The sequence below is a fragment of the Pogoniulus pusillus genome, chromosome 12 (genome assembly GCF_015220805.1).
Source record: "Pogoniulus pusillus isolate bPogPus1 chromosome 12, bPogPus1.pri, whole genome shotgun sequence".
Classification (NCBI taxonomy): Eukaryota; Metazoa; Chordata; class Aves; order Piciformes; family Lybiidae; genus Pogoniulus; species Pogoniulus pusillus.
The window spans coordinates 16,592,660-16,605,558 of NC_087275.1; the positions used below are offsets into that span (position 1 = coordinate 16,592,660).

A 12,899-nucleotide genomic window follows, 5' to 3' on the forward strand; every position below is an offset into this window, starting at 1 on the left:
GATCTTGAGCTGTAATTGTTAACAAAGCATAGGAAATAATATTCTACAGTTGCTTTTATGTTGCTACAAAGAGCAACATTTAAAGTGGTGGGGAAGTAAACATCTCCACTGGGTTTAAAATGATGTAACTTAAACACTATAGATTCAATTTTTAATTTTTTTGAAGTGTGATTATTTCCTCTTTTTGAGAATTCATACCTCAAAACCAAATTCTGTATTTCAGCAAAGATATGTACATTTCTTGACATGGTCCCAGAATTTTATTTTGTAACTCTTAAAACTGATGCTGGAGATAGCATCTCTATTTCTTGCAAGTTGTGGCTTTGTCTTGACAGCCACTGACTACCAGTGAACCAAAGTAAGCTCATGGCAACAAACATATCAAGAGAAAACTGTCTGGGTGAGCTGTAGCACTGTTGACTTCTGTAGGAATTTAAGGTTTATGCATTTAACAAGATGTCTGAAGTCTTTCTCTTCTTTAACATCTGTGTCCTACAAGAACCTTGTTCAGGGCTTGTATTGTGAGAGAAGATGAAAAAGGAGGGATCTCAGAATCCTATTGACAGCTTTTAAAAAGAAATATACTAATCTCTAGGTAAGTAAGATCCTAAAACAAAATTCTGTCTTCAGAATTTCAGTTGTGCCATCATGGGATTCTGGGTGTCATATCTGAATGTACTTGGTCTCTTTTCAGAAGTGTGAAAATTGGGAAGCTTAATCTTTGTGGTTTTGCATGAGTGCTTATAAGAGCTGTGAGAATTTGATGAAAGAAAATGCTGAGTTGTATTTGACCTAGGAGGTGGATGGACTATGAAGTCTGCTATAGGATCATACCCTTCCTGTGCTTTTGTTAGGCTTCTCCTGCTTCATTCTTTGTTGGCCATCCTCTCTGACCTTTCTTTAGTGCTCCCCATATAATTGTTTCATCTCTTCACTCTTTTTTTTTTTTTTTCCCCCCTCTTATGACTGCTGAGGAAACTAATCTTTTCAGGACACAGAGTTCAGTGTTTCTTCATAGTAGTCAAACTGCTGCCACCACACAACTCAAGTGAATAGAGATCATACTGTAACATACCAGCAGAACTGCAGTTATATGTAGAGTTGGACACTGTGTTGATATACAAACAATGTAAAACTAACACATAGCTGTTACAGGGCACTCAGGCCTGGCTTTTTTTTGTCTGAGGCTGGACTCCAGGCTTTGGCCACGTTTTTGTTACACATGTATCTCCTAAGTGCTGTTGTTTAGTAATCATTGATCCATGGAAACAGGCGGATTAACAGTTCTGTAGTAAAGTATGACTGTCTTCATTTTATGTTATATGAATTGGTTATGCTGTCTACTTTATCTGCTTCTATTAATTTTTGTTATAGCTCTAAACCATTACTTTCTGGCAGTTGAGACCATTGCTCAAGTTCATGTTTGCAAAATGAAGTAGACTTTGAAGGTTCAAGTGAACACAGTACTTTCATATTTAACATGGTATGGGTTTCCCTGTCCTCCTTGCTGAATGGTACTTGAAGTCAATGTGAAGCCACTGGTAAAGCTATCTTATGGGTGTGCCATGTTTTCCTAATGCTGTAATTCTTGTGTTTCAGATTTATTTATTTTTTTGAGAAGTTGTTTCAAAAGGCTAGGAATCAGCCAACTGCAATTGTGTAATGAAGCTTTTTAACAAATAGACTAACAAACTAATAACAAAACCCCCAAACCAACCAAAAGCAAGCAAAAAACCCAGCTTATTACACTTCTAATTAAAAAAAATCATAGAATGGCCAGCCTGGGAGGGACCTCAGAGATCATACACTCCAACCTCTCTGCCATGCACAGGGACACCTCTCAACCTTAGGTTGCCCAAGGCCTAATCCAACCAGGCTTTAAACACTTGGAGGGACAGGGCATGCACAACTACTCTGGGCATTCTGTTCCCAGTCTCACCACCCTTGCTCTGAAGAAATTCTTCCTAAGATCTGGTCTAAACCTACTCTCCCTCAGCTTCAAACCATTCCCCCTTGTGAGTGCTGCAAAAGTACTAAAAGTTCATTCTGAAAGAGTTCATACTTCACAAGGTCTGATGGTTCAGAATGAAGGCAGCAAATACTTAAATGAAAATAAGATATTTATTCTCATAGTATGGGTTTTAGAAACAGCAGTTTTTTCATATTTAATACTTCTAAATGAAAGCCAGCCATCTTTACAAAAAGTGTACTATAATTTAGTCACAGTTTGATCAGCATTGAAATTACTGTCAATATTAAAACCATCTTGAGTATGTACAAGATTAAAAACAGCCATTCAAATTGTGCTAGCTAGACTATACAGCAAAATGATCTTGTCACTGCCCCCTTTGCTTGCTTTTCTCCTAATGCAAATTCCATTAGATTAAATTGGGAATTCCTTAAGGGAAAGCTTTTCATTTTGATTATATAGGTTGTACTATCCTGAAATATTTTAACTGTAGTACTTGGGAGCTGTTTGAGTACCTCTGGTTATTTGTAGTCATTGGCCGCATTTGGATGAAGATGCTGAATCACGGAACTGTCAGGATTGTAAGGGACCCCAAAGATCATCCAGTTCCAACCTCCCAGCTTTGGTCAGGGACACCTCTCACTAGAGCAGGTTGCCCAGATCCCCATCCAGCCCGTTCTTAAGAACCTCTATAATGTAATGACACTGGAAGATCTCCAATTCTTTAACTTCCCATTTTGAGCTTTCTCTGCTGCTTGTGGTAGCCCATGTGCAAAACATGTTCTCATGGTTCACGATCAGGCTGAATTAGGTTTCTGTTCCAAATTACACTGTTAACTTCTACTATCAATTAGAATGCTTTCCTGCCATAATTTCTCCAGCATTGAACTGGAGATAGTGGTTCTAACTTGCTTCAGAAGAGATGATATTAATGCCACTAACTAGTTATCTATTTGCTTCTCATGTATCAGGAGAAGGAAAAAGTTTTTAAGGAATTAATATCAAAACTCACTGAAGGAATAATCTTATGTATTTGTTAGGGATAAATTTTGAGCACCTTGCACAGGTTAATTATTAGTGTTACTATTTAGATCTCAGATGAAGAAATTAGAAAAACCTTTGCCCAGAAGTGTATGAGTTAATATGGCCCGGAAAACACAGTACTATTTTAATGACAGGCAAATTGTGGGAAACTGCAAGCCAGCTGTTAATCTGGATGGCAGAAAAGTCTGTTTGGATCTTAAACTTGTCTGAGAATTTAGAGCAGTATAGGTCTGTTATCAACATGAATGTTCTTAATAACTATTCTCTAGAACTTTGACCCTAAGGTCTTGAAGTAATAAAATGTGTTTTGGTAATGTCCCTTACATAAATTTTCATCAAGAATGAGCAAAAACCTGATAGTTTCTGTGGAAATAGTTGTGGATGGGTTTTCTGCAGAAACATTTAAAGTTTACCTGGCTGGAAAAGGTAAAGTGACAGTGCCATGGAAATAAAAATAAGTGTCCTCAACTGCAAATTTATTGTACACAGAAACACCACTTTTGTTGTTAGTCTGAATCTTCCACCACAGTTGTTGATAAATGCCTATATTTTTCCTAATTTCAGAAGGTACAAAGCTCTTTATTTGTTAGATTCCTGAGGTGTTTTCTGACTTACAGTGTATGAAAGAGTGCCTTGCTACTATGCCTGTTGCTTTCTTAGTGCATTTCTAATGATTTTTCTTCCTTTGTAGTGAGGTTATCCTTTCCCCTTAGTAGAAGATAGATATCATGAATACAGAAGTGACCTTCTTAGCAGTTTGGTCATTGCCACAGTATTTGCAATGCTGTGTAACTTTGTTAATCTCATTTGGGTGCTTGGCAAAAAAAACCAAGACACAGTGAAACTTATAATTTGTGAAGGTTTTGACAGTTAGAAGTCATTCCTCTAAAGAGCAGAAACTCTGAAAAGTTCAACTGAAGCTACTACACTAATGGTCTGATTTCCAGAGAGCAAGTATCAAACTTACATGAATGCCTCAAACTGATTTTGTTTTCAAACATCTGTCTAAAATTACTGGGGTTTGTTGCATCTCTGAGTCCTTTTATTACTACTTTAAGGGCTTTCCCATGTAACATGGTAAAAAAGCAAGTTGCTGTTAGTCTGTGATACTCTCACATGACATCCTACTTGGGGATATTTTGTCATAATTTGAAATTCTTGAGAAGAATGCAGGATTTTCTGTTTGGTTTTGCTGCCTGTTTTTTTTTTTTTCCTGTAAGAGGAAGAAGGTGCCTGATAAGTTGTCTCAGGAGTTACTTCTTGAATTGTATGCCTAAATTATTTTTTTGGTTGTTTGTTTAGGAATAGAAATGCTATTCTGCATTTTAAGGAAAACAAAAATTTTCCAATTTGCCCTTTTTTTAATGTGAAACTTTTTATATAAAGACACCTAGCCCTGAAATAGCAGATTTGCACTTAATTTATACCACATGTGGCTTTATTGCAACTTTCTATGTAAACATTCTTAGAGCACAGATAACTTCAGTTTCTGAAGTTTTGAGAGACATTTTTAAAGACCAGATATGTATGAAAATTCCCTCTACTGTGTATTATGTTTGACTTTTATGCATAAATATTGTTAATGTATTTGTTTTCAACTTGTCCACGCCCACTGCAGTGAGCAGTGACACCTCCAGCTAAATGAGGCTGCCCAGAATCACAGCAAGTCTGATCTTGAATGTCTCCAGGGATTGCACCTCAACCACATCCCTGGGCAAGCTGTTCTAGTATTTTACCTCTCTTACTGTAAAGAACTTCCTCCTTATGTCCAATCTAAATCTACCCTGCTTTAGTTTAAAATCATTGTCCCTCATCCTATGGCTACAAGCCCCTTTAAATAAACAGTCCCTCCCCAGCCTTCCTGTAGATCTTTCAGACCCTAAAATGTAGCTGTAAGGTCCCTCTGGAGCCGCCTTCTCCAGGCTGGACAGCCCCAGTTCTTTCAGCCTATCTTCATAGGAGAGATGCTCCAGCCCTCTGCTCCAGTGGGTCCATGTCTCTCTTCTGTTGGAGGCCCCAGAGCTGGACACAGTATTCTAGGTAGGATTACTCCAGTAGCATTGCCACAGTGGGAAGAAAATCAGTGCTGAGAACCTACATCCAATCCATCTCCTTACCTCCGGGAAATGCCATTGGTTCTCAGGCTGCAAAATGTAGGCTTATGTAGCTTTATCAACCTTGTTAATTTTGAGGAATAATGCTTCCCTCTTTTCCCGTCTTCCTTGCTGGAAGTGTTCACTCCCATACTTTATGAGCTTTCTGTTCCCCATGAAACAGAGAGGTAAAACCCCTGAACGTGGTAGATGTTGAGTGGAACTATAGCAGCACTCAGAACCATTGTCTTTTCTGCCTGCTTGTGACAACATAGCATAATAATCCTGAGCAGAAAAAAGTGAGAGCAGATGTGTATAATGGATCTTGTGTGCATTCACAACTTATTGATCTACTGGAACATCATTTGTTTGTTGCTGTGCTTTCACTGACCTGAGAACAAAGACACATTCTGGTGCTGCACAGAACTGTGGGGAGAGGGTGTGCAATATGTTGGATGTGATTACCACACAATGAATTTGAAAGCTGGTGTGTGAACATTTTCTGGAGAGGTGGGAAGTACAGAAGTTGTGAATGATCGTAGTGTTTAGTGGTTCATAATACTTGTACATTAGACATATCTCTCCATTGTTTATAGATTAAGTAATGTCTGTTAGAAGGAAGTATTTAATGTTGGATCTGTTTGTCAAATCTTAGTATGGTGGTGGCTTGATCTTTTTAGTGGACAAGCAAAAGTGTGTAGCTCAGTGTACTTTATTGTTCTTTTTAAAAGCAGCAGCAGATATCCATTGCATTGGCTTGTTCCTGTACAAAATAAATTACTTGATGGACTAACAGTGCAGTTGTGGTTCCCCTTATTGTCTCTTATTCTTCCTGCTTGAATGATTTCCAGACTCATTGGTCAGTGTCAGTTGAATTTGTTAGAGTTCAAAAAATTGCTGAGATACTTAAGTTTCTATAAATAAGAATATCAGTAGTTAGAAATTACCACTTTCCTGAAGGGAATGGCGCAGAGCTTGAGTTATCCAGTTTTTTTTCTGTCAGTTTTCTGGTTGTTTGATTCCTGAATAATTTTTCTTTTGTCCCACCATGCATTCTTTTTTGTTGAGGTTGTTGGGAGAAACAAGGAAGGCAGGAGAGTTAGCACTGTTGTGAAACCCAAGAGAGTGGAGTACAAAGAATGGAAATCTATAACTTGTCGCTATTTCCAGTTGAAATGTAAGCACTTGTATTTACATTTAGAATAACCTATAAATAGAAGATAAATTTATAATATATATACTACTGTATCATTTTTTTTTAGGCCTGGTTGTCATCAAAGAGATCTCTAACCCAAAAAAACGGAATCATACAACAGCACACAAGTCATTATGGACATCAAAAGACAACCTTTTGTGGGAGAGGTAGACTAGATGAGATTATTTAGCACCCTGGCCAATCACATGATGGCAGCCTCCAGTGATGAGGACTCTGCTACATCCTTGAGGAGGTTGTTCTAGTGATAGATTGTTCTCTGTGGAACTTTCTTTTCTTACATTGAGATGAAACATTTCCCAGTGCAACTTGTATCTATTGCCATTTGTCTTCTCCATATGGCTCCTTGTGAAGAGAAAACCTCTGTTCTCATTGTAACCACCCTGTAGTACTGGACTAACGTGGAGAGGTCTCCCCTGACCCTTCCCTTCTCTACGGACAAAACGTCTAACTCCTTCATTTTTTCCTCACAGGGTAGGTTTTCCAGCTCTTTAATGTTAAAACAAAAAGCTACAAAGTCAGTATAGGAATGCTTTGAAACTCTCAGTCTCTCTTCATTTCCATGTCTAGCAAACTCTGAGCTGTTAGAATGCTGTCCACCGTTGCAAAGCTTAATTCCTGAAGAGTTAGAGCCCCAGGTGTCAATTAAGGCATGAAAAATGAAACTTCTGGCTATGAAGTTATGTTACACTGGCAATAAATGACAAACATAATTTTTGCACTTACTGAACTATGTTGATCTTCCTCTCTCTTTGTTTCCTATTGTATGTCTTGTCTGCAGTCTATTTTATTTTGTTTTTTAGTCTCTTAAGGTTCAACATAGCTTTCTGTTCCTTTTCTCCATTTTATTTGTCACTATATAATCTGCTTACTTTTTCTACTTCTTCCTCTAGAGAAGCTCTTGAGTGTTTTTATGTTTTACTTGGCATTCAGCACAGGGCTAGTCTTGAACTTTCTCACTCCACTCTTTCTGATGTGTTCAGGTAAAGGAGAAATAAATAGCAGTTTGTTTGGAGTACTAGTAATCTGTGGTGTAGTATTTTCCCTTAAGTGGCTAAACAATTCAATCCTTTAATATGTTCTTCTGTCTCAGTATTTAAAATATCTACTTTGTCTCAGCTTGCAAATTCACCCTCAAAGCAATAAAGCACAATCAGCCCTCTCCAACCCATTCTCTACTACTCCTTTTCAGATCTCTCTAGTCCCCTTATAGCTTCCCGAAACACTTTTCCTATTCTGCATACTCTGGGAAACTGAGGTAGGAAGATAAACTGCTCTGCTGGCTTTGCTTCTGTTACTTTTTTTACAGTTGAGTACATAAAACTGCCTGTGCTCTAAGATTCAATAGTGGATGTGTTGAACTTCAGAGAACTGAACCCACTCCCGGGTTTGTTTGCAGTTTAAAAAAAGTAGAAGGGTGATAGTATTGCCTGCAACAGAATACAAGAAGAAAGCATAAGCAAAAAAGGTTGAAGTACTGATCTTTTAGCACTACAGAAATGCTGTTGAAAGAGCCATGTTATTAAGATAGTTTATTCTATAAACACTCTGTCAGTATGGATGTGATTTTAAACTTTTGCTGTAACGCTTACTCTGCATGAAATTAGCATCAACTCTGATAACTGGCATTTGGGAAAAGCTTTCTGAGTCATGTACTGTGCTTGGTTGCTCTGCCAAATTGAGGGGGGAAAAAAATCCTTTTTTTTCCCCCAGTGGTTCTCTAAACTACAACTGATGGGGAGACCAGCTTATGAAAGTGCAGAAGGTTTTTCTGTAGTGACATCTGTGGAGTTCATATATAGTAGGTTCCCAAGATGGAAGCCAAAAAAGCATGTGAGAAGTGCAAAATGGGGGATGGGAAGGGGAGCAAGCAAGACATTCAGACAAAAGGAAATTGTTGCTGCAAGTTAATGCCTTTTCTTGCTGATATTGATAAATTTCAGCTGCAGTCTAAAGCAGTCTAAATTATTCTCCTTCTGATCCTGTTTCCTTTTGCCTTTCTCCTGTTGCCTGGAAAACATGAGTGGAATCTAGTAGGACAAGAGGCTGCTTTCTGATTGTTTTGTGGCTCTATTGCTACCTATTGTCCTCTTGGCTCAGGCAGTTCATGTCAGTCTTTGTGTGGAGTAAGAAAAATGTTTTTCCTTTTTTCTTTAAAGATTAAATTTCTAGTCTGTAGATTGCTTTCCTTTGAAAAGCAAGCAGTGCTTAGGAGGAGTATCTCCCACCAAATAACTTATTTTAGCTTGTGATGTCACCTTTAGCACTTTGTTCATTTGTGGGCTAGTTTGGGGTAAAGCAGTCATCAAATCTAGGTGAAAAATTTAATATACTTTAAAACAAAAGAACTCTAAGCAGAGTGCATTTCATGACTTTTGTTGCTAGGAATAACAGTTTGCTGACAATGTTGTGTTTTTAACATCTGGAAATAGAGCCAATTTTATTCTGAAGCAGGAGCTGAGCTCAAGTAGTGCAGCCTTGAGCCGTGACACTAAGATCTTGTCTGTTGTGGCTGACTGTTCTTTACTACATCACTGATTTATTTTTAAACCAAGATTGTTTTTGCGGACATTCTTGAGACAGAACTGAAATGTAGCCACTTAGTAACACAGAAATGCACTCATGGATGCATAGGCTGGTACAAAAAAAAAAAAAGAGACATTTAGTCCTCTTATAAATACAAGAACTGTTACTTACAAGACCCTACTTCTTCACTACTATTATTTTTGCTCTACTAATGTATTGAAAATGAAAGATACTGTAACTGTTTTGGTTGTTTTGTTTTTTTTCTGTTCTTTTTCAGGCATATTTTAACAAGCAAAAAGTGACAGAACCATGGCTCAGTTTCCAACACCTTTTGGGGGTAAGCTGTTTTTAGTGTATTCTGAACTCTTCTTATATGCAAAAACTTCCAAAAATATTCTGTATGGAAGTATTTATGGGTAGAGTATTTTTGTGAGATGATAGTTTATCTGGTTTGTGATGTTTTTGCAGACCCATTAGAGAACACATGTGAAATTTCGCCAAGACATGCCAGAATAATCAAACAGACAACCCGTGCTGTATCCCTCTCCCTCTTTTTGTGCATCGGTTCATTACAGTAGGGCAGATCCAGGGCACTCAGGCACTGGCAGTAGGGCCTAGTCTCATACTGCACAACTAAAATTTATTTTCCTTATCTTACGGCTCATGTTTAGATCAGAACAAAAGTGCTGCATTTTTATACCTCTCCATTTACAACATGGGAAGGTACAGATAGCATCCCAAACTTCAGTCTTTTTTGAAAGATTCTGGTAGTGCAGTGCAGACATTACTTTTCATTATACACATCAAATACATTTTTGACCCCAGTTGTGCAACTGATCTGAAGAAAAATTACAAGGGTAAATTTCAGTGCTGAGACTAAGTAACTAGTTTGGTTCCACTTACATGTCGCTAGTGGTAAGGTTTTTTTTTCTCTGACAACACACATATGATTCTTGTCATGTCTACATTCAGGTTTCTGTATCACAGTATCACAGTATCACCAAGGTTGGAAGAGACCTCACAGATCATCAAGTCCAACCCTTTACCACAGACATAAATACACATACACACATGTGCAAAAAAATGTGTGTGTGTATATATGTATACAAAAATACATCTGGAAGTGTAGTTTTTAGGATCAGATATAGCTAGGAGCTACATTTGTATGCAGTGTTAGTGTTGCAGAGAGAGACTTCTGGAAACATGCATGTTACTCAGAGTATTTTGTTAGAAAATCCCAGTTCTTGTTAAACACAACTGGTTGGATGCAATCTCTGCCAGTCTGAAGAAGTCCATGAAGCACAACAGAAGAAGCATCTCTTTGCACATTGTAGTTAGAGTATATGTAGAGTTGGAAGTTGCTATTCATTGCCTCAGTCATCTTTAAGTCCAGCTGCCTAGAATTAACTTATTTGGTGACAGACTTTCTCAGTTTGGGAGTGAAACTGTCTACCAAGAGCTTTGATCAAATAAACTCACCAGGTAATGTCATGTAGGATAGCCTTTCAGGTTGTGTAAAAAGTTGTGATTTTCACAGTCTAAGAGAAGTCATGATGTGAGTGACATCTACTTGCTCAGACTGAAGAGTTGCCTTTTGCTTAGAGTTAGGGTTGTACTTTGTGCATTCCCATATTTAAACATATACATACATTCTTAATGGAAATCTTGGCTTCAAAGCATTTTCCTCTGACATCTTCAGAGTGTTCTCATTGCAAGTACAGATGGGTAGCAGCTTTTTTTTTTCAGCTTTATGTATTACCATTTGATCTTGCATCTGTTCTCCAGGATCCTGCTAACTAGTACATAGTTTTAGGAGGGAAGGAGTTCATTTTTTCTTCTCAAAGAACTTATCCAACTGCCCTGCAAAGAGCAAGTTGAAGTAACCATGTGCCCAGTGTAGTTTCTGGAGTAGCTTTAATTTGTAATCTGGTGTGAGAGGTATGATATTTGTACTTGAACCAAGTCTATCAAGAATGACAGGAGAAGTCTGACTGCTCTAAGAGAAAAACAGTGTAATGAAAATTCGTCTTTTTATGGGAACATTTATCATACTTTCAATTATGCAACCTTTTTTGTTACCTGTAGTTACCAAACAGGATGCAGAGGAGGTTTATGCAGCCTCCCTTTTGGGAGAGCCCTCACTCCAAATGTGCAGTATCTGTATCCCTCTACTTGTGAATACCAATTAACAATTGTTTTGGATTTACATTACTTCCTTTCTTTTCAAAGACTCTTTCAAGTCAGCTTGGGAAATGGGCATAGAAAGAGCATGGTATGGAACATTTATATTGGAGTGGCTTGTTGATATTCCAAAACACTACTTGTTTTGAGCACAACTAATTAAAAAAAATAAACATAATAGGGTTTCTGTAGAAATTTCTGAAAGAATGTGGTAGGATCAACCTTCTGTTTTGTCAGGGAGAAGGAAATACCCATTTCATGAAAACCCATTGCTTCACTTTTGCAGATGAAGTGATTGCTAAGCCATGTTAACGAAGCAATGGTTAGAGGGCTTGCAGCTGCTTTCAAGAATAGTTTGCTTATGAGTTAATTTTGTGGTTTGGTGACTGCCTCCTTTCTGTCCAAATACATTGAGAAGCCACACAACCTCTGTATTGGCATCCAGGATCTGAAGCTCTGAAAGGTGACTTGGTGTTGAGTAAGATCACACTTCATGCTCTTCCATGGGTCTTAACTGTTTCCTCCAATAACAAAAGATGGAAACGAAGCAATGCCAGGCATGCCATTCATATTTGACTGACCAAAGAGTCTGCTAGGCTTGCTTGGTTTGACGTTGGCTTTTTGAATGTTCATATTCCACAGGGGTGATCTACTATTTCAGTAGCAGTCATATCTCTGGAAGAGTAAACATTGACAGTCATCTGTTCTAGTCGCAGGGAGTTGAGAGAAGAAATCAACAGATTTTGCTTTAAAATATTTAATAGAATGCATTTTTAGCTAATTCATGGCATTAGAGTTCTGGGTTTTATTGTTGCCTTTGCAGAAGTATAGGAAGAGTTGAGGATCTTTAACTGCTCTGTTTTTATGGAATTTGGACTTTCTGTTGTTTTTTGTTTTCTGGAATCATGCATGCCTCAGATTAAAAGAGCAAGCCAGGGCATCATTGCAGATTTTTATTGTTTTTTTAATTCCCACACTGTCAGTAGTTGATATTGATAAGCAAGTCTTAACACCACTCCTTTGCTCTTGTCAGGAGTTCATGAGAAGGTAAGGGACATAATTGCTTACACCAAGTGTTGTGTTTTGGAATACTAATATCCAAAAGAGAGTACTGTTTTGACACCCCAGGGAGCACAGCTGTGAAATGTTTGTAGCGTTTCCATGAGCAAAATCTCCAAAATTCTGGGATTTTGGGACTAATCTGAAAAAAGTCCTTTCTTTGAATGTTACATTATTAGCCTTTCTGCTTCTAGAAATGCATTGCTTACTTGAAACTCTGATGATGATTGTTTACTAAGAATCTAGCATTTGTTCCATTAATGAAATCTATCATTTAAAGGAATGTTTTTCTTCCCCTTGTCCATTTCCTTTTCACTTTAAAGTGTATGTTGACGCACGAAAATGAATTTTAATCAGCAAAAATTCAAGAGGAAGGAAATTCCCATGTTCTTCATAGTTGCTGACTTGGATTCTTCCAGCCTGATACACTTGCTGTAAATATTTGTGGACCTTATTACCTGAAATTTAGTGCTGAGACAGAACAAATGCTAGATCTCCTCTTTATTTCTCTGCAAGTCTACATTTTATATTTTAATATAAAGTAAAGCACTGATTCAATTAACTTAGATGTCTTCATGTCATTACACTTTTACACAGTAGGAGTTGCAGGAAGGTGCATCAGCACAGTGAACCTCTACGGATATTGAAATAAATATTTTTACCACTTATAGACAAACCTGAAAGAGTTTTATAGAGTTCACTGGATATCTCAATTGGAAGTTGAACTGTGTTTGCTCTGAGAATAAATAATCTGAAGGATTAAAATTAAATGTCTACATGAGGTGAGAGAGGAAAAGAACTGCTACAAAAAATG

General features: G+C 37.6%; 1 protein-coding gene across 8 annotated transcripts in view; it reads left to right on the plus strand.

Annotated features, from left to right (window-relative positions):
- The window catches only part of ITSN1 (intersectin 1), a 133,762-nt gene that overhangs the window by 16,957 nt on the left and 103,906 nt on the right, over positions 1 to 12,899 (plus strand). For all 8 annotated transcript variants that reach the window (XM_064152466.1, XM_064152465.1, XM_064152471.1 and 5 more), the window contains exon 2: positions 9,123 to 9,182. In XM_064152466.1, coding sequence (XP_064008536.1) covers positions 9,155 to 9,182 — 28 coding nt within the window. In that variant the 5' untranslated portion in view covers positions 9,123 to 9,154. The remainder of the gene's footprint in view (positions 1 to 9,122; positions 9,183 to 12,899) is intronic.